The sequence below is a fragment of the Urocitellus parryii genome, chromosome 7, assembly GCF_045843805.1.
Source record: "Urocitellus parryii isolate mUroPar1 chromosome 7, mUroPar1.hap1, whole genome shotgun sequence".
Classification (NCBI taxonomy): Eukaryota; Metazoa; Chordata; class Mammalia; order Rodentia; family Sciuridae; genus Urocitellus; species Urocitellus parryii.
Window position 1 is genome coordinate 121,670,613 of NC_135537.1, and position 23,473 is coordinate 121,694,085.

The 23,473-nt window shown below is 34.8% G+C and overlaps 1 protein-coding gene across 23 annotated transcripts in view; it reads right to left on the bottom strand.

Moving 5' to 3' along the window:
• Ncor1 (nuclear receptor corepressor 1) overlaps window positions 1-23,473 on the bottom strand; it is a 157,362-nt gene that overhangs the window by 117,580 nt on the left and 16,309 nt on the right. For all 23 annotated transcript variants that reach the window (XM_026411379.2, XM_026411378.2, XM_026411381.2 and 20 more), the window contains exons 2-3: window positions 15,337-15,514; window positions 5,562-5,695 (exon numbers count right to left, since the gene is read on the bottom strand). In XM_026411379.2, the coding sequence (XP_026267164.2) occupies window positions 5,562-5,695; window positions 15,337-15,444 (242 nt within the window). In that variant the 5' untranslated portion in view covers window positions 15,445-15,514. The remainder of the gene's footprint in view (window positions 1-5,561; window positions 5,696-15,336; window positions 15,515-23,473) is intronic.

Here is a 23,473-nt window from a genome sequence, read left to right on the forward strand (position 1 = left end):
AGGAATATGTAACAACAAATTTCACCATTATGTAGACCTATAATGCAACAATTAAAAAAAAAATGGGGGAAAAAAACTACCATCTGTCATGAGGTTAAAGGCCAAGCCAGTCAACACAGCACAAAGAATCAAAGTTATTGCTAGCCCACAAGAAAACCCTCTGTCAACCTAGAGTTCCTCTTAAACTTTAAGGGGAAAACATTTTTGTTCAATTACATAATTTCTATACTTTACAAGTTTCTCCAGTCCAGAAATATATGTTATTATGTTAGATGATCTTCATATTTTTCTACTTCTTTGTAACTGCCTAAACTTTGTCCTTCTGCATTCATTCTGATTCTGTCAAGACTTCTTACTTTCAATCATACCTTATTTTATTCCTTGATCCTTTTCATTTTATATACTAATTTTATAAAGGTGGGCAGGGTGATACCTGAATGTCCAATCAATCATTTTATTTCTTTGGTTGTCTTATCATTTTATTTTTGAATGTATCATTTTAAGTTCTTTAACAGTACATTGCACTAATAGGGTATATTCTTGGTTTGTGTTTCTTACACAAAAGGCTTTTTGGGGGGAGGGCACACTGAGGTTTTTTTTTAATTTCTAGTTCCAGGTATGTATTTGCTGTGTTCAAGCCTCTGCTGATCTACTCTTCCAAACAGACATATAAATTACTCCTGAGGGCTTGCTCATCACCCTGGAAAATTTCACACCACAGGTCCTCTATCTGCAGCCACTGAGAAACCAAGACAGCAGAATGGGAATGTCTAAGCATACCATTCACTACCACCCCCATTTAACTTTTCTCCAATTAGGAAATATGCATGAGAAATCCTAGGATATTATTGACCCTCTTTCTTTTTCTCAACACTGCTTCTTTGAGAATTAAAAGTAGGTATGGTGGGTGGGGATGTGGCTCAAGCAGTAACGCGCTCGCCTGGCATGTGCAAGGCACTGGGTTCGATCCTCAGCACCACATAAAAATAAAGATGTTGTGTCCTCCGAAAAAAAACTAAAAAATAAATATTAAAAAAATTCTCTCTTTAAAAAAAAAAAGTAGGTAACAGGAGGTCAAGTCATTCAAATTTCCTTCTAATTCCTTTCCCTAAATCTCATTTTTCCAAGTTCATGGTAGAAGATACGTTTCTTTTTTTCATACAACTTAAAAATTTTAAACCTTTTTTAAAACTACTTTTGGATATTTGTTAGAAATTGGGGAGGGTTAACATAAATTATCTCCACAAATTTCACCAAAAAGTATACATATAGTAATTTTAAATGTAGCCAAATAATTTTAAATCTTATCATCATAATATCTGAACAAGTAAACACATTTTAAAGATAGGAAATAAGGTTCCTTATACAATTGAAAACTAGAAAGGAAATTTAATAAATATAGTGAATAGTAAAGAAATTATTACAGATATCTCAGAACTAAAACAGATAATAAGGGCCTGTTATAATTATTTGTCACTAATAAATAAATTCCTAGAAAAATATAACCTACTAAGATTGAATCATAAAGAAATAGAAAGTCTGACCAAACCAATCACACACACAAATTGAAAAAGCAATCATAATTTCCCAGAAATGAGAAGTCCAGGATGAGATGGCTTCAGGCTAAATTTCACAAAATATCCAAAGAAAAATTAATACTAACAAATCTTAAACTATTCAAAAAATGAGAGCTTGAGGGCTAATTCCAAACACATTTTATGAGGCCAACATCACCTTGATTCCTAAACCAGAAAACAATAGGCCAGTCTTATAGATTACTGATGCAAAAATCCTCAATAAAAATATTAGCAAATGAATCCAAAAATATATCAAAAAGATGATACACCATTCGTCATTCCGACTCGGCTATGGCTCTCAGCATCGAGCAACTAGCACAACACCAGTAATCCCAGCAGATCAGGAGGCTGTGAAGGAGATCACAAGTTGAAAGGTAGCCTCAGCAACAGTGAGGCGCTAAGCTATTCAGTGAGACCCTATCTCTAAATAAAATACAAAACAGGGCTGGGGATGTGGCTCAGTGGTTGAGTGCCCCCCGAGTTCAATCCCTAGTAACCCCCCTCAAAAAAAATACATCATAACCAAGTGGAATTTATCCCAAGCATGAAAGACTGGTTTAGCATATACAAACCCATCCATGTGTTACATCACATTAAGAAAAGACATAACATCAATTGATGTGAAAAAGCATCCAACAAAATCCAACTCTTTTTCCCTGCCCCTACTCCCAGTGCAGTGAATAGAACCTAGGGGCCTCATACATACTAGGCAAGCTATCTACCACTGAGATACATCTCCATCTTCCAATATCCTTTCCTGATAAAAACTAACACTTGAGCTAGGGTTGTGGCTCAGTGGTAGAGAACTTGCCTAGCACTTGTGAGGCAACAAGTTCAATCCTCATCACCACATAAATAATAAAGTTATTATGTCCACCTACCACTGAAAATAAATAAAATTTAAAAAAATAATGGGAAAAAACCCTAACAATTTGGATATAGAAGTTCCTCAACATAATTAAGACCACTTATGAAAAACCCACAGCTAACATTATAATCAATGAAAGTTCTACTATAATCTGGTACAATACATTTTTTTCCCAATACTGGGGATCAAACCCAGGGGCTTACTACCACTCAGCTACTTTCCAAACTATTTTTTTGTTTGTTTGTTTTTTATTTTGAGAAAGGGTCTAAATTTGCCCAAGGTGGCCTCAAACTTGAGATTCTTCTGCCTCAGTCTCCCAAATCCTTGGGATTACAGTTATGCACCACTGTACCCAGCTCCTTAATATTAAAATTTAAAAAGAAGCTAGGAACACAGCTCAGTGGTAGAGTGGTTAGTTGTCTAGCATGAACAATGCCCAGGATTCAAACCCCAGTACTTCCCAAAAAAAGAAAGGAAAGAAAAAATAAGAGGCAAAACTCCCCAAAACCATGAATACACATTTCTTCAAAGAAAACATAAAAATTGTTAAATTACATGAGCCTTGCATGGTAGCAAATGCCTGTAATCCCAGCAGCTCAGGAGCTGAGGCAGAAGAGTTTCGAATTCAAAGCAAGGTGCTAAGCAACTCAGTGAGACCCTGTCTCTAAATAAAATACAAAATAGGGCTGAGGTTGTGCTCAGCGGTCGGGTACCCCTGAGGTCAATCTCTGGTACTGAGGAAAAAGGAAAAAATAAATAAATTGTTAAGTTACACGAAAAGTTACTCAACACCATTATCAAAACCACTATATAAGGGGCTGGGGTAGTTCAGTGGTAGCGTTCTTGCCTTGCAGGTATGAGGCCCTCTGTTTGATCCTCAGCACCACATAAAAATAAACAAACATATTGTGCCCATCTACAACTAAAAAAATATTTTTAAAAATCACTATATTGGCTGGGGATGTGGCTCAAGAGGTAACACACTCGCCTGGCATGCGGGGGGCGCTGGGTTCAATCCTCAGCACCACATAAAATAAAGATGTTGTGTCCACCGAAAATTGAAAAATAAATATTAAAAAAAAATTATCTCTCTCTTCTCTCTCTCTCACTCAAAAAAAAATACCATATATAAGATAATACCTCATACCTATTAGAACGGCCATTATCAAAATATCAAACAATAACAAATGTGGACAAGGGTTTGGAGAAAAGTGAACTCTTGCACACTACTGCCAGGAATGTGAATAGTATATCATTGTGGAAAGGAGTATGAAGGTTTCTGAAGAAATAAAAATAGAACTATCATATGAACCAGCAATCCCTCTTATGAACATATACTAAAAAGAAATGAAAGACGTCTGCACTCTGATTTTAGTCAGCATCATTCATAATAGCCAAGATAGGAAAAAAGAGAAAAAATCTGTCTATTGATGGATAAGTTGATAAAGAAACTGATGTGTGTTCATGTGTGTATACATTATTCAGGTTTAAAAAAAAAATGAATGAGATCTACCCATTTTCCACAACATGGATGGGCCTGGAGGACATTATGCTAAGTGATATAAACCAGACACAGAAAAAAAATTATCGCATGATCTCATTTACATATGGAATCTTTTTTAAAAATTCAAATATATGGGGCTGGGGTTGTAAACTCAGTGGTAGAGTGCTTAGGTGAGGCACTAGGTTTGAATCTCAGCACCAAATAAAAATAAAGGTATTGTGTCTATCTACAACTAAAAAGTATATATTAAAAAAAATTTTTTAAAAATTAGAATATACCCAGGGCATGGTAGCACACGCTTGTAATCCCAGCAACTGAGGAGGCTGAGGCAAGAAGATTACAAGTTTGAGACCAGCCTTAGTAACTTAGTAAGGCCCTAAGAAACTTAGCAAGACCCTGTCTCAAATAAAAAATACAAAGGGCCAGGGATATGGCTCGGTGATAAAAGTTCCCCTAGGTTAAATCCCTAATACAAAAGAAAAATGGCTAGAGATAGAGAACAAAACAGCAGTTCCAAAGGCAGAGAAAAGATGAAAATAGGATGATGTAGTCAGATGATACAAAGTAGCAGATATGTAGGACGACAAGTTCAAAGATCTGACCTACACCACTAGGACTAGGCAATAAAACTGTATTTGGGATGCATGCAAGTGGGTCAATTTTAGTTGCTCTTGTTGGAAAAGAGGGGAGCAACAATGGAAATTATGAATATGTTAATTTGTTTCAGTACAGTAACCTTTTAATTATTTATATGTATACCATAGCATCATGTTATACACATACTTAAATATATGCAATGAATTTATTTTTAAAAAACTTTATAATTGAAAAAAAGTAAAAGAAGAGATGGTAAAGACATTGGAGAAAAAGAGTACCACATAGAGGGACTACTCTAACTGATGGAATATTTACTATTTACTTTGAACACCATGGCATTAATATCCCCATTGTTACAAGTCAGAAAATTAAAGCTGAAATAGTCTAAGTCAGAAACTTACAACCCTAGCTGCAAATGAAACTCACCTAGGAAACTATAGACACTAAACTAATACTTGGGTACAACTTCAGAGAGTGATTTAATTGTTCTGTGAGGGGACTTGGTTATCCCAGGTGGTTCCAGTATGTAGTATAAATTGAGAAAGAACATCATTAGTTTATATAAAACAATCAAGGTTACCAGGATTCAAACATAGGTATCCATTATTTCCCCCAACATTAACATTAATGTTGTGGAAACAAGTTTTAAAAGCTTGATAACTATTGTAATAATTACTATAGAAGATTAAACAATATAAAGGGCTCAAAATATAAATTATAAATGCCTACTCATATCTTGGTTAGTGAAAAATAATAATAAAAGAAACTGCAAACTAGGCTTGGTGGCACAGGCCTGTAATTCCAGCAGCTCAGGAGGCTGAGGCAAGATCACTTTTGCCAGCCTCAGCAAAAGTGAGGTGCTAAGCAATTCAGTGGACCCTGTTTCTAAATAAAATACAAAATAGGGCTGGAAACATAGCTAAGTAGTCAGGTGCCCTTGCATTCAATCCCCGGCATACCATCCTCCCCCAAAAACAAAATGATCAAATTATAATCCTTTTAAAAATTCCATTACCTGTCAGACCCTGGGTGAAATTCTGAAAGTAAGGAAGGTCGTCTTCGAAGCTGCTGTTGTTGCTGTTGCTGCAAGAGCTGTGATGCCTGACTAACTTCAAGATGAGAAGAGCGGTAGTCAGGGACTGCAAACTCCTGATATTAAAATAACAAAAAATTAACTATTAACCAATAACTGAAAAGCATAATTAATCAAAATAACTAGTTAAGGAAACAGCAATGAAGACTTCAATCCTTCACTTAGCCAATTCTTCCCCATAAAACTAAAACAATCAACATTTTAACTGCTTATCATGAAAAATAACTCAAAATAAAATCTGAAGTTCAGCCTATATTTTATTCATCCCTTTAATAACGTATTACTGTAACTCCCAATGTGTACTGTTCACATAAGTAAAATCTCAAACTCTAGTATTCAATATGAAATCCTAGAAAGTATTCCAAACTCAAAATGAATAGTTAGAAGGGCCACATACATAACCTAGTTACATCAATGCATTTTGACAAATGAAGAAACTGAAGTCTGAAAATTAACCTGGTAGTTAAGAGTCATTGTTTTTGTACCATAGCTAGGTAAATGTCTTTATACTTATTTTCCTTTTTGTTTAATTTTCTTTTCTACCCACTTTCCCTGACAAGAATCACCAGGCCCCAGGCCCCTTGATCAAACACTTGGCCAAACCAAGTTGAGTCTCAGTGTCCTTACAGTCCACTGCTTTGGGCCTGAGGTGAGGCAAAAGAACATCACAGTGGAAGGATGTAGCAGAGAAAAAGCTGTTCACCTCACAACAGCTGGGAAGGGGTGGGGATAAGATAGAAGAAACAGGGAGGAAGAAAGAAGAGAGGGAAGAGAGGGAAAGGAGAGGGGAAGAAGAAGATGAGAAGGAAGAAGAAGAAAGAAAAATCTGTTGTTGTTATTGTTTTTTAAAAAACAGGGTTTTGTTATGGTGCCTACACTAGCCTGGAAATCCTGGACTCAAAACAATCCTCCTGCTTCAGTTTCTCAAACAGTTGAAATTACAAGTGTGCACCATTATACTTAGCTTTAGGCTAATTTGTCTGCTCTTGATTTTTTAGCAAAAGCTTCTTTTCATAACAAATCTATTGTGGTAACTCAATCATAAACAGATGTTAAACACAAAATTACTAAATAACCAAGGAATTTAGTATATATATATACAAGATCCACGCCCAAAGGAATTAAAAGTACCCAACTACACACAAAACAAATTCTCAGGACCACTACTCACAATTATCAAAAAAGAAGCACCCAAATGTCCAAAGACTAATTGAATGAATAAATAAAACATGGTATATCCATACAATAGAATATTATTCAGCATAAGTTAAGAACCTAAAAAAATTGTAAGTTTAAAAAGAAAGTTGGATAGGGCTGGGGTTGTGGCTCAGTGGTCAGCTGCTTAACTAGCATGTGTGAGGCACTGAGATCAATTCTTAGCACCACATACAAAGTCTATTGATAACTAAAAAATATATTTAAAAAAGAAGTATTTAGATAAAAAGGCCACATATATTATTCCATTTATATCAAATTTGTACAAGAGGCGAATTTATAGAGATATAAAGTAGATTAGAGATTGCCAGAGGATGGTGGGGGGGAGGCGCAGAATTAAGACTGCTGTTAGATATGGAGTTCTGTTTCAGGCGATGGAAATGTTCTGAATTTATACAATAGTGATGATTACACAACATAGTAAATACACTAAAATCCACTGTATTAGACACTTTAAATGGTGGCTTTTCTGTTAATGTGAACTCTATGCCAACAAAAACTTTTTGAAATCATGAACAAATTAAAGTGAGGTGTCCAGAACCTTTCAAATACAAAGTTGAAAACAGACACAAAGTTGAAAACAACAAAGCAAAAGAAAACACCGAAGACAAAAATCATTTTAATTCTTTTAAAAGCCTCCAAAAGAAAAAAGAATTTAGGGCTGGGGTTGTGGCTCAGCAGCAGAGCGCTCGCCTAGCAAGTATGAGGTCCTGGGTTTGATCCTCAGCACCACATAAAAATAAAGATACTGTGTCCAACTAAAAAATAAATATTAAAAAAAAAAAAGAATTTAAAAAAAGAAAAAAGAATTTACATCCAAGGGAATAGGCAAAAGTAGAAAAAGACATGAGAATATAATAGCCTCAAAAAAAATCAAATAGTGATCAGAGAAATTAAAAATTTGATCACTGAAATTAAACAGTTGTTAAACAGAAAGGTGAAGGGCAAAGGAAAAAAGACAGAATAGAAGTTCACTTAGAACACAAAAGCAGAAAATATAAAATATAAAGATATTAAATAAAGGAGTTAGAGTAATAAGTTCAAATATCCAACTCCACAGGTGAGAGATTTTCTAAGAAAGAACGGAACAGAATTTCTCAGAAGTTAGAAAAAACATAATCCTTGGATTTAAAAAGGCCCAGGGAAAAAGCACTATTATATTTAAAAATTAATCCACACTGGACAGGTGAAAAGTTTAGAAACTCAATGATAAAATGAAAGTTTTACTATAATCTCCAAGAAATATAAAACAGGTTTCCTATTAGAAAAAAAGAAAAGGAAGGAAGGAAGAAAGAAAAAAAAGAAAAGCAGCCTTTTCATCACCAATGAATAGAAGCAAACAGACTAGAGCAAATTCCAAGTCCAGAGGAAAATGACTTAATCTACAAATTTTAAAACCACATCATCTGGGGCTGGGGATGTGGCTCAAGTGGTAGCGCGCTCGCCTGGCATGTGTGCGGCCCGGGTTCGATCCTCAGCACCACATACCAACAAAGATGTTGTGTCCGCCGAGAACTAAAAAATAAATATTAAAAATTCTCTCTCTCTCTCTCTCTCCTCTCTCATTCTCTTAAAAAAAAAAAAAAAACCACATCATCCAAATTTTAGGGCTACAAACTTTTCAGAATTCAAGAACTCATAAAAATATACCAACCACATAGTCTCTGAAATTTTGGTTTTGGTTTTATTTTGTGGTGCAAGAGACTGAACACATACCCTCACTCAGCTGTACTCCCAGACATGTGAGAATTTCTAGAGAATGAATTCAATAAGACAAATTTGATCCAAAAGTAAAGAGTGAAATAAAAGAAACAATAGAGCTCTATAGCTTCCAGTTTTGAGGAAATAATATTACTCAGAATTAACTACTCATAAAATGTAGTAATTAGTTTCACATACTGGGCAACAGGCAGCACAGAACATAATGTCCATGAGAAACTAAACAAACGAGGTGAATCCTACCTGCCATACTCCAGACTTTCTACCTAAAGGCAATTTCCAAACTGCAGCCTTGGGTAGGGAATATAAACACTGCCTTACAGTTGGGAAGAAAGAATGGCACAGGTTTGGAGAAGTAAGATGACCAAAATTGTTGGAGAAGACTTCCAAAGAGAAGGAGTTTTGTTTGTTTGCTTGTGGTAGTGGGGATAAAACCACTGAGCTACATCCCCAGTCCTTTTTAGTTTTTATTTTGAGAGAGGGTCTTACTAAGTTACTGAGGATCTCGCTAAATTCCTGAGACTGGCCCTGAACCCGAGATCCTCTTGTCTCAATCTCCTGAGTTGCTCCAATTACAGGCATGAGACACCATGTCTGGCAGAGAAGGGGGTTATATAAAGATTTTTTTGAAATATGAATTTCAGTTCCTTTAAATCTTTGAATAGAAAAGGCACAAGGCTGGACTACAACAATTTTAAAGAAAATAATTACAAACAACTTATGATGAAAGAACAATTAGGGAGAATCATAAAGCAAATAATTCCCAGAGTTCACTTGAGATCAATATTCATTTGAATCTCCTCTTGAAAAAAAACTTTAAAAAAAAAATACACATATACATATATATGAATCCAGACATGGTAGTTCATGCCTGTAATTCCAGCAGCTCAAGAGGCTGAGGGAGGAGGATTCCAGTTCAAACAAAAGCCTCAGCAATTTAGGGAGGACCTAAGCAACTTAGAGAGACCCCGTCTCAAAAAAAAAAAAAAAAAAAAGGTGGGGCTGGGGATGTGCCTCTGGATTCAACCCCTGGTACCCACTCCCAAAAAAGTGAAGAAATCTCAGTGAATATACAGACCCTCCAGAGGACAAAAGCTTATAATTAATCAGGGGTTAAATTAGAACACAAAGTCTATTTTAGACCTGCCCTAAGAGATTAAAAACAAGCCTAAAAGTTAATTTGTCTATCAACAAATCCAACTCTCTTTAAAGGAATACAACAAAAACCAACACCAAAACAGTGTATAAAATTCAAATATTCAAATTTCAATCAAAAAATCCAATATCTGTAATGAGAATGTCATTGGATGAAATTAATAGCAGGTTGAAGGGCTGGGGTTGTGGCTCAGTGTTAGAGCACTTGCCTACCATGTGTGTAGCACTGGTATAGATTCTCAGCACCACATATAAATAAATGGTTATATAAAGGTCCATCAACAACTATAAAAAAGCTTTTAAAAAAGCAGATGGGAAACTACACAAGAAACAGATCACTGGTTGTGAAAGCTATTGGAGAACCAAACTAATGGATAAAATAAAACTAAAAATGGGAGCTGGGGATGTGGCTCAGTGGTAGAGTACACGCCTTGTATGTGTGAGGCACTGGGTTCAATTCTCAGCACCAAATAAAGATAAATAAAGGTATTGTGTCCATCTACAAGCAAAAAAATATTTAAAAAAAAAAAAAGTAAAAATGAAAAAGGCCCAGTGACTTGTGGGATAATACAAAATATGAGTAACTATTGAGACAGAAAAAAAAAATTGAAGAAAGGAAATATCCCAAAATTGCCCAAATATTATAAAAACTATGAATCCAAAGAAGATGCTTGGTAAATGCCAAAAATAATAACATACTCATTCAAAAAACACAAGAAAAGAGCCAAGTGTGATGGCACACACCTGTCAACCCAGCTCAGAGGCTGAGACAGGAGGATGGAGAGTTCAAAGCTAGCCTCAGCAACAGCAAGGCGCTAAACCAACTCAGTGAGACCCTGTCTCTACATAAAATACAAAATAGGGCCGGGGATGTGGCTCAGTAGTTGACTGCCCCTGAGTTCCATTTGTGGTACCACAAAACAAAACCTCAAGAAAGGTACATCAAAACCAAATTGTTGAAAAACCAGTGATAAAGATAAAAATCTTAAAAGTAACCAGAGGTTGGGAAGAGGCATTTTATAAATAAATAAACAATGATAAAAAGAACACAGGCTTAAACTGGGCACAGTGGTGCATGTCTGTAATCCCAGCAGCTTGGGAGACTGCTGAGGCTGAAGGATCACAAATTTAAAGCCAGCCTCAGCAACGTAGTGAAGCAACTCTGAGAGATCTAGTCTCAAAATAAAAAGGATGAGGATGTGCTTCAATTATTAAGCGCACCCCAAGTTCAATCCCTGTTACAAAAAAAAGACCACATACTTAAAAATTAGAAACCACAAAAGCCAGAACTCAAAAAAAATATATATCATTTGAAGTACTAGGGGGAAAAAACTGTCAATTTAGAATTCAATATCAAGTAAAAATATTATTCAAAAATTAAGTTGAAATAAAAACTTCTTCAGATAAATAAAACCTAAAATAATTCATTGCTAGACATGTACTAAAAGAAATGAAGTTATTTAGACAAGAAGAAAAAAATGATAAACAAGAAACTTGAATATCCAAAGAATGAAGCGCTTTAGAAATAGTACATATGCAGATAACTATAGAAGAAAGAAAATAATAAAAGAGCAGAAATCAATGAAAAAGAAAACCAAGTGAAAATAAATGAAACCACAGTCTGTTTTTCAAAGAAAGAACCCATCAAATTGATAAGCCTCTAGGCAGACTGATTAAAGAAAAAAGAAAAAAAATCCACTTATTATCAATATAAGGAATAACATCTAACATGTGTCAAAGACATTGAAATCATAATGGAATAGTGTAACTTTTGACAATAAATTTAAGGTTTTTCTTAGAGTTTACTCAAACTGCTTCCAGAAGAAAATAGAAACTCTAAATAATAACTATCAAAGAGGAGCTGGGGTTGTGGCTCAGCGGTAGAGTGCTCACCTAGCACGTGTGAAACCCTGGATTCGATCCTCAGCACCACATAATAAACAAACAAACCAACCAACAAATACATAAATAAAATAAAGGTATTGTGTCCAACTACAACTAATAAATGCTTTTTAAACAATTAAAAAATACATATAACTATTAAAGAAACTGAGTTCATAATTTAAATTCTTGCCAGAAAGAAAATTCTAGGTCCAATGGCTTCATGATGTATCTATCAAACATCTAAGGAAGAAAAAACACCAATCCTACATAAATTCTTTTAAGAAAATACAAGAAAAGGAAACATTTTCTAAGTTAATATTAGTCTTTTTTAAAATTTATTTTTTAGTTATACATGACAGTAGAATACATTTTGACATATCATACATACATGGAGTATAACTTCCCATTTGTGTGGTTGTACATGATGGTTGTGTATTCACATAAGAAGAATATAGGAAAGGGGCTGCAGGTGTGGCTCAGTGGTAGAGCGCTTGCCTAGCACATGTGAGGCACTGGGTTTGATCCTCAGCACCACATAATAAATAAATAAAGGCTTGTGTCCACCTACAACAGTACACACACACACACACACACACACAGGAAAGTAATGTCTGATTCCTTCTATCTTTCTTATTCACATCCCCTTTGTTCCCTTCATTCCCCTTTGTCTAATCCAGTGAACTTCTATTCTCTCCCCACCGATTATTGAGATTTAGAAACTACATATCAGAGAGAACATCCGGCCTTTGGTTTTTTGGGTTTGGCTTACTTCACTTAACATGATAGTCTCCAGTTCCATCCACAAATGCCATAATTTCATTCTTCTTTATGGCTAAGTAATATTTCATCACATATATGTACCACATTTCTTTATCCATTCCTGTTGAAGGGCATATAGGTTGGTTCCATAGCTTGGCTACTATGAATTGAGCTGCTATAAACATTGATATGGCTGCCTCACTGTGGTATGCTGATTTTAAGTTGTTTGAGTATATACCAAGGAGTGGGATAAATGGGTCAAATGGTGGTTCCATTCCAAGTTTTCTGAGAAGTCTCCCTACTGCTTACCAGAGTAATTTCACCAATTTGCAGTCCCATCACCAATGTATGAGTATACCTTTTTCCCCACATCCTCGCCAACATTTATTGTTCCTTGTATTTTTGATAATTGCCATTCTGACTGGAGTAAGATGAAATCTCAGTGTTGTTTTAATTTGTATTTCTCTAATTAGTAGAGATGTTGAACATTTTTTCATAATTTGTTGACCAATCATTTCTTCTGTGAAGTGTCTGTTCAGTTCCTTTGCCATTTTATTGATTGGGTTGTTTGCTTTTTTAGTGTTAAGATTTTTGAGCGGGCTGGGGTTGTGGCTCAGCAATAGAGGGCTCACCTAGTATGTGCAAAGCCCCGAGTTCGATCCTCAGCACAACATAAAAATAAAATAAAGGTATTGTGTCCAACTACAACTAAATAAACAAAATATTTAAAAAATATTTATGAGTTATTTATATATCCTAGAGATTAATGCTCTATCTGAAGTGCAGGTGACAAAGATTTTCTTCCATTCTGTGGGCTCTCTCTTCACATTCTTGATTGTTTCCTTTGTTGTGAAGAAGCTTTTTAGGTTGATACCATCCATTTCTTGATTCTTGATTTTACTTCTCACACTTCAGGAGTTTTGTTGAGAAATCTGGTTCCTAAGACAACATGATGGAGATTTGGGCCTACTTTTTCTTCTAGTAGGCACAGGTTTCTGGTCTAATGCCTATGTCCTTGATCCACTTTGAGTTGAGCTAACATTATTTTTTTTTAAGTCTTTCTTTTATTTATTTACTTTTATATGGTGCTGAGGATCAAAGCCAGTGCCTCACACATGTTAGGCAAACCCTCTACCACTGAGCCACAACCCCAGCCCCAGCTAACATCATTCTTAACAATGAAAAACTGAAACTTAACTTTTTAACTCAGTTCACATACAAAACTTAATTCAAAACAGAAATGTAAAGCCTAAAATTATAACACTTAGAGAAGGAAACATAGAAAGTCTTAGTAACCTTAAGTTTGGCAAAAACTTAAGATACAACTCAAAAAACACAAAATATAAAAGAATTAGACCTCATAAAAAATTTTAAATGTATGATCACCAAAGGACACTGTTAAGAAAATAAGGCAGTACTTCTGTATGTAATCTATATATAACAACATAGATATATTTTCTAATTTATTTTATTTATAATAACTAAAAACTAGAATAGGTAACATCCATATCTAGCAATAAAAAGTTAATACTGAAAAATGCCAGACATGACTAAATCTCAAAAATATTATGGGAAGGAAAAGAAGACATCACAAGAGTCCATATGAAATGCACAATAAATATAATCTATTATGACACAGCAGACTGGTGGTTTTATGGGAGGTCAGACAGCTGAAAGTTGGGGAGGAAGACTGACCTGGATGAGGTATATAAGAATTTTCTGGCATGATAAAAATGTTCTTTACCTCCATTTTGGTGGTGAGTTTATGGGCATTTGAGTTTGTCAAAATATGTATATATCATAAAGTGGCTGCATTATATACACACACAACACACACACACACACACACACACACACACACACACAATGAAGTTGCTTTTTTAAAAATAACCTAGCCAGGCATAATGGCACACAGATGTAATCTTAGTGGCTCTGGAGGCTGATGCCGTAGAACTGCAAGTTAAAAGCCAACCTCAGCAATTTAGCAAAGCCCTAGGCAATTTACCAAGACCCTGTCTCAAAAAAAAAAAAAAAAAAAAGAAAAAAGAAAAAGAAAAAAAAAGGTTGGGAATACAACTCAATGGTTAAGTGCCTCTGAGTTGAGTTCAATTTCTGGTACCAAAAATAAATAAATTTTTTTAAAAAAATTAAAATAACCTACAAAACTAGTAATCAGAACAGCACAGGAGCAGGAAGAACATGCAACCAAAACTCAAGATCTAATCATGATAAAATTCTCAAACTAGGAACAGAAAGCAACTTCTTTAACCAAAACAGATTAACAGCAAAACATACAACTAACACACTTAGTGATAAAAGACTAAATATTTCCCTACACAGAACTACCTATGTCTAATCTTGCTGTGTAATTATGCCCACACTTCAGAGGAATACTCAGGGGTATGTAGCAGTATTCAACTATATTTTGCTGATAAATCTGCCTTCTTATTCCCTGTTATGACCATTTAATCTCTTCCTCTCCAGTTTCTTCAAATCTCTTACACCACTGTCCCTAGTGTACTCTAAACCTGTAATTTCATCTCATATTTTATTTTTCATAAAGTAAGTCAATAATACAAACTCATCTTCCTGCCATCAAATCAATCAAAAAGGTAGAGGCCTTTATCCTGGCCATCACTTAAGAGAGGCCAAGTTACCTGTACAACTCAAAACTCAGTCAGAATATGAAACATAACAGGTCTTGACCTAGAAACTCAAGGCAACTGATTCTTTTCCACAATTCCTACAATCAAAAGACACATACAACCTCTAAAATATGGCAGAAAATGATAATAAAAAGAGAGATAATTAATTCCCAAACTTTGGGTCCTCATTTTTTCAGTATGATTTTTGCCATTAAAAAACAACAATTACAATAGCAAGTACATTTGGTTTCAGGTCAACAAATGTATTATATAAGAAAAGTATACATACAGATGCAATTTGCACAGCATCTGTTTCTTACCTGCTGGTGGCGAGTGCTGGGAAAGGTGTACTGGACAGAGTGGGGAGGATAACGACTTTGTTCTGTGCTGAATGCTCCTTGGTTGGGAGGATAACCTGAACTTGACATTATCAGTAAAGGAGTCCTCACTGGGCTGTGAGATCAAGTCCAACAAACAATCATGTTTCTAGGAAACCACCTGAACAGGATGAGAAAAAAGAGAATTCATAAGAACTAAAATACTATGCAAAATGTAACTATAGCTATATAAATAAAACCACAATTAGCAGTAAAGTTTTCTCTCATGTATTCACTTCATAGAAGTTGTTGAGGTAGGATAAACATTAATGGGACTTTTCATTTACACTCTAAAATATTCTTTTAATATATGACTAATGATATAATTAGGTATATAAAGTAAAAAAAATACATAAAATTTTAGCATGAGGTAATGGGGATATAGCTCAGTAATAAGATACAGTATCTGCTTAGTAGGCATTAGGCCCTAGACCCCCTTCTTTCCCCAAAAAATCTTAGCATTAGACATGGCACACAGTAGCCATGTCTTTCTATAAATAAGAAACATATATATTATAAAGACAAAAATACATAATTCTAAATTTGGGAGTGGTTTAAAAAAAAAAGTCAACTGTAAAGAGGGCTAGGTATATGGCTCAAATAGTAGCGCGTTCACCTGGCATGCGTGGGGCACTGGGTTCGATCCTCAGCACCACATAAAAACAAAATATTGTGTCCATCTAAAGCTAAAAAGTAAATATTTAAAAAAAAATCCAAGAATATTTATAAATATTTGTGCAAAGAAAATATTGTCTTTATTAAATAATCACAGTTAGGCCCCAAAATAATAGCATAAGAGGACAATGAGGATGGGCAAGTTTTCAAGAAAAAATAAAGTCTATCAACTCAAGGAAAGCAACTGCCAATACCTGCGAGAATCAGAATTTTGGGGGCTGGGAATGTGGCTCAAGCGGTAACGCGCTCGCTTGGCATGCACAGGGTGCTGGGTTTGATCCTCAGCACCACATAAAAAATAAAATAAAGATGTTGTGTCCACCAAAAACTGAAAAATAAATATTAAAAAAATTCTTTTTTTTTTAAAGAGAGAAAAGAAACAATTTTGGAATACCTTGTATTGTCACTATGAGCTTGACAGCATCTGAACATTTAAAGATTTTTCCTATGAGACTGACTAGTGGTGAAATTAAGAAGTGTGAGGTTTTTATATAACAAAACGTGTCAATATTTGAAATATCTGCATAATTCACATTTTATTCTCCAAGTGACTAATACAGATTGTTACAACATTTTACATGAATGATTTATCTAAAACATGAAGCTAACCAATAAATTTTCATACAGTACATTTTAAAAATGTAAATCATTGGGCTGGATTTGTAGCTCAGTGACAGAGAACTTGCCTAGCAGGTCTGATCCAGCACCACATAAAAATAAGTAAAGATATTGTGTCCATCTACAACATATACATATATATACACACACACATAATAAACTACTGATATGGTTTCAGATTCTATACGATAATCAACCTTTAAAAAATTACCACTTGATTGGTTTTGATGGGAAATCAAAGAACATCCTCAATTATATAAAAAGAGTTGTTAAAATACCCCTCCATTTTTCAACTGTACATCTATGGGGTTAGGTTTTCTTTATAAAGTTTAATAAAAACAACATATTGCAAGATATTGAATGTAGAAATAGATGGGAGAATCAAGCTATCTTCTAAAGTAAAAATGTAAAACACTACCACTCTTCTTAACAATTTTTTTTAACTAGTTGTTCAACATAAAGATGTCATGTAATGGATAGTGCTCAATATACATTGGTGATAAGGATCGAAAATGGTAAGTACCACTGAGCTACGCCCTCAGCCCTATATAGTTTTTAAATAAATATCTTTAAATTTTCATTTTAGTCTTATTTGATAAACAGCATATATAACTCATATAAGCAAAGGAACTTCATAATCCTAAATAATTTACTCCTCAACGCTTATGATACAGAAAAGAAATTAAGGACACTAAAATCCTCAAAGTAATTTCTGATCTAAATTCTTTTAAAAGACCAGGAAATGTACAATACTTTCAACCTAAGAAAGATCCTAACCACAATCCCCCACACATAAATGGTAAAATTGAAAGCTTCAAGTTACATCAAACTATAGTGATACATGCATACCCATGTTTACAGCAGCTCAATTCACAATAGCCCAACTATGGAACCAAGATAGATGACTATCAGTGGATGAATGGATAAAGAAAATGTGGTATATATACACAATGGAGTTTTATTCAACCATAAAGGAAAATGAAACTATGTCATTGTTGGAAGATGGATGGAATTAGAGACCATTATATTAGGTGAAATAAGCCATATTCAGGTCAAGGATCCTACGTTCTTTTGAATATGGAAGCTAGACAGGAAAAAGGAAAAGCATGGGGGCTGAGGTTGTGGCTCAGCGGTAGAGCATTCGCCTAGCACGTGTGAGGCCCTGGGTTCGATCCTTCTCGGCACCTAAAAATAAATAAATGAAGGTATTGTGCCCAACTACAAATAAAAAAAAAATATTAAAAAAAAAAAAAAGGAAAAGCATGGTAGTGGGGCAGGGATCTCAAGAAAATCAAAGGGAGATCAATAAAGGGATGAAGGGGTGTAAAGCAGGGAAGGAGGGGGGAAGTGCTGGAGAGTGGCAACATCCAAATTATATTTTGTGCACCTAAGAATAGGGAACAGGGGGCTGGGATTGTGGGGCTGGGGTTGTGGCTCAGCGGTAGAATGCTCGCCTAGCACATGCGAGGTGTTGGATTCAATCCTCAGCACAACATAAAAACAAATAAATAAAGGTGCCCAACTACAACTAAAAAATAAATGTTGAAAAAAAAAAAAAGAATAGCTAACAGGGGGCTGGGGTTGTGGCTCAATGGTAGAGTGCTTGCCTAGCATGTGTGAGGCCCCGAGTTCAATCCTCAGCACCATATAATGATAAATAAAGGTATTGAGTCCATCTACAACTAAAAAATATTAAAAAAAAAAAAAAAGAATAGGTAACAGGGCTCGGGTTGTGGCTCGGCAATAGAGTGCTCGCCTAGCACATGCGAAGTATTGGGTTCGATCCTCAGCACAACATAAAAACAAATAAAATAAAGGTATTGTGTCCAACTGCAACTAAAAAAGGAAATTAAAAAAAATATGTAACAACAAATTCTATCATTATGTACAACTATAATGTACCAATTTTTAAAAAGTGGGGTAAAAAAATAGAAACATTTTAAGAAAGCAAACTACAAACCAGAAAATAATTGCAATGGAAAAGCTCTGATTGATATTTTTATATATATATATATATATATATATATATATATATATATTAGAGAGAGATACAGACATAGATATAGATACTGATATATCTTACAAATGGCAAAATTCCATTACAACCTATATATATATATATATTATATATATATATATATATATATTTACAAATCACTAAAAAAATAACAAAGGTGTAGGAACATTGGATTAGCAAAGGAAATAATGCTGTTAAGTAACCATAAATAATCATAAAAAAGCAAAAAAAATCACTTTTCCCAAAAAACTTAGCAATATATAAAAGTACAATAATGTACATTAGTAATGTAAATTAATGTATGTATATAATAATGTATATTTAAAAATGTATAATAATGCCAAGTGTTGAAGAAAGTTTTAGAAAATAGGCATTTTTTTTTTCACTTTCCTAGTTCATATATAAATTGGTACAAATTTGCTCTCTGAATAATGGCAATTTATGGGCTGTGGTTGTGGCTCAATGGTAGAGCACCTACCTGCCTTGCATATGTGAGGCATTGGGTTCGATCCTCAACACCACATAAAAATAAATAAAGATTTTTTTAAAAAAATAATAATGGCAATTTATACCACATTACTTGAAAATATGCTTTTCTAGGAATTGTCTTAAATATATATACAAAAAATAAGCTTAAGAAAATTATGCTTTCAAACAAAAATTTAAGCAGGGTATGGTGGCTCACATCTGTAGCCTCAATTACTCAAAAGAATGAAGCAGGTAGAATACTTGCACCCAGGAGTTGGAGGTCAATCTGGGCATCATAGTGAGACCCTATCTCTCAAAAACAAAAAATAAAAAACATTTAGCCAATAGGCAAAGGCCACATAAATGAGAACATTTTGATTTTTTTTTTTTTTAAAAAGAATGCTGGGGCTGGGGTTGTAGCTCAGTGGTAGAGCACTTGCGTAGCACGTATAAGGCATTGGGTTAAATCCTCAGGATCACACAAAATTAAACAAATAAAGATATTGTGTCCATTTATAACTAAAAATATTTAAAAAATGCTATGTATAGCATTATCATTTAATTTTTCACATCTGTCATATCTTCACAGAATTGTAAAAAAATGTGGCATTTATACACTATGGAGTATTACTCTGCATTAAAAAATGACAAAATTATAGAATTTGGAGGGAAATGGATGGCATTAGAGCAGATTATGCTAAGTGAAGCTAGTCAATCTTTAAAAAACAAATACCAAATGACTCCTTTGATATAAGGGGTGTAAACAAGGACAGGGTAGGGACGAAGAGCTTGAGAAGAATATTTACAGTAAACAGGGATGAGAGGTGGGAGGGAAAGGGAGTGAGAAGGGAAATTGCATGGAAATGGAAGGCGATCCTCAGGGTTATACAAAATGTCATATAAGAGGTAAGGAGGGGTAAGTCAAGAGAATACAAATGGAAGACATGATTTACAGTAGAAGGGGTAGAGAGAGAAAAGGGGAGGGGAGGGGAGGGGAGGGGAGGGGGGATAGTAGACAATAGGACAGACAGCAGAATACATCAGACACTAGAAAGGCAATATGTCAATCAATGGAAGGGTAACTGATGTGATACAGCAATTTGTATACGGGGTAAAAGCGGGAGTTCATAATCCACTTGAATCAAACCGTGTAATATGATGTATTAAGAACTATGTAATGTTATGAACGACCAATAAAAAAAAAAAAAAAAGACAAAAATGTCATTTATGTACACACATTTATTGAGGCATATACTACTATGTACCACTGTTCTAAACTGGCATATACATACATCATACATATATGTGTGTGTGAACACAATACCTTTATTTATTTATTTTATGTGGTACCAGGGATCAAACCCAGTGCTTCACGCATGCTAGGCAAGCGCTCTACCACTGAGCCACAATCCCAGCCATAACTGGCAAGATATGCTATCTTATTGTGAGGAGACATAGGCAATAAACAAATAATCATAAAATAATAGGATAAAATGTTATAAATAAAACAAGGCAATAGGCGGACAGAAGGGCAAAACGGAGGAAGGGATGAGGGGGTAGGGTGAGCACAGAAGTCCAATCTCAGCTCTGATGTGCTCTGGTTTCCTCAAACAGTCCTAATCTACACCTCTTGTTCCAGTGCAGTTATTCTCCATTTCACTCTCAAAATTGTCCCCAGGTTGATTATTAAATTATATTCTAAGGCAACCTTTGCACTTAAGTTCAAAAGACGAGAATGAAACTGTCCTAGAAAAGATGGGATTTTGCAGGTTTTCTAGAAACTGGCATTCTCTCTCTCTTTGAACATTAATCCTTTTTCCATCTTTAGGCTATAAACATTTGTTCTGGAATTCTTGTTTCATCTTTTTTTTTATTTTTTTTTAATATTTATTTTTTTAGTTCTCGGCGGACACAACATCTTTGTTGGTATGTGGTGCTGAGGATGGAACCCTGGCCGCACGCATGACAGGCGAGCGCGCCACCGCTTGAGCCACATCCCCAGCCCCTTGTTTCATCTTTTTAAAGACTGTTTCCCAAATTACTAAAATATTATGCCTTCTCTTATACTTCTGATATTATATAGCAGTTACAATGCATAAAGTTACCTGCTTGAACTTCAAAAAAAAAAAGGTAGGAATTTACCAAATAGTAACATGTTAGAAATACAGAAAAAATATTACTATGACTTTCAATATACATACAATAAAAGCATAAATATGTGTATCATACACATCCACTTCAGGATAATAGTTACATCGAAAGAAGAAAGGAGAGGGGCTGGAGTTGTGACTCAGTGGCAGAGCCCTTGCCCAGCATGTGTGAGATACTGGGTTAAATTCTCAGCACCTCATATAAATAAATAAAATAAAGATCCACTGAAAACCAAAAAAAAATTTTTTTAATTAAAAAAAAAAAAAAAAAAGGACAGAGAACAATGGAGGGAAGGGGACAGTTGTAGATGTCCTGTCCTCCACCTACAACACTTTCTTAAAATAAAAAAATGATGGGAATATAACAATATTAAATTTTCTTGAATATAGTTAGTAGGTAGGTGAACATTTGTTACACAAGTCTCTGCACATTTTTATAGGACTGAAATAATAAATAACAAAAATCATCTTTATTATGAAGAAGGATATTCCCACTCATCCACAACTTCAGACTCATGAATTTGATTTGCCTTTTCCTATGCCATGTCATACTTTTAAAATTACAAGAGCATTATGAGGTTTTTATATCTAGATTGGCAAGTTTCCCCGCACTATGCGTTGTTGTTGCTTCTACTTTCAAAGCCTGAACCACCTTTCACAACTAGTACATTTACTCTTTCACACAAGTATCAGGGTCACACTGTCAGGTCCCATAAAATACTGAATGAAAATACTGAATTCATTGTCTGACTACATGGAGAAAAATATCTTTATACTATTGAGTACTTCTACCCTAAAATGATTTATATGGTTATGTTCTATGATGGCAAATAAAATGTGTGCATATAATTAAGATAGAATATTATATGTGGTAAAAAAATGTGTGTGGAATATATGTATAAATACTATTGATTACATGTCAAATTTTTGTATGCAAATACATGCATTCATATATATTAGGATAAGAATTATCTATATAACCAGGCACGGCGGCACATGCCTGTAATCCCAGTGGCTCGGGAGGCTGAGGCAGGAGGATCACAAGTTCAAAAAACCAGCCTCAGCAAAAGCGAGGCACTAAGCAACTCAGTGAGACCCTGCCCCTAAATAAAATTCAAAATAGGGCTGGGGATGTGGCTCAGTGGCTAAGTGCCCCTGAATTCAATCCCATATACCTCCCCCGCTGCAAAAAAAAAAAAAAATATATATATATATATAATGAGAATGAAAATTATATGTAATGTCTACCTATTTAATATTTTGTGATCCTTAATAAACTTTTAATTTTGTTTCCACCATTTCAAAGAATTTGGAAAGAGAGCAAATTCAGGGGAAAAAAATTCAGCAAGCCAACCTGATCAACTGCCTCATTTTAATCAAGTATTTACCCAGTTAGGTTTTTAAAATAAAATGCATTAAAAATAAAATTATAGTGGCATATGCTTGTAATCCCAGCAACCTGGGAAGCTGAGGTAGGAGGATAACAAGTTCAAGGACAGCCTGGGCACATTAGCAAGACCTTGTCTCAAAAAGTAAAAAGGACTGGGAGTGTAGTTCAGTGGTTAGAATGCTTTCCTAGCACACAGAAGACGCTGAATTCTTTTTTTTTTTTTTTTTTTGTAGTTGTAGATGGACAGAATGTCTTTATTTTATTTGTTTATTCTTATGTGGTGCTGAGGATCAAATCCAGTGCCCCACGCATGCTAGGCAAGCGGCCTACCACTGAGCCAAAGCCCCAGTCCTGGATTCAACCACAAATATAAAAGTTTTCTAGATAAATGACATTGAATCTAAGTTGAAAACAAAACTTGAACTTTTATTTAAAATTTTATCTTATACAATGTGATAATGACTATCATAATTTACTATTTATTTCATTTTCCTGTTAGAGAATGTGAGAAGACTGACTATCAATTCCCTTGGCCTATCTCCCACTTATTTCCTTCAAGGTCCAAGGCACGAAGTCAGCAAATGTGAGGGTCGGGAGGTTTTGCAATTACCCATACAACACTGATTTTACAGATGAGATATCTAAAGACCAGAAAGATTCAGTAATTCCTCCAATATCAGTTGTCAGTGGCAAAAAAAAGGGGGGGGCGGGGAAGAAGGTAGTGTTCTCTGCAATGCTTTGCAGCTTTCTCAGCAAGTAGTG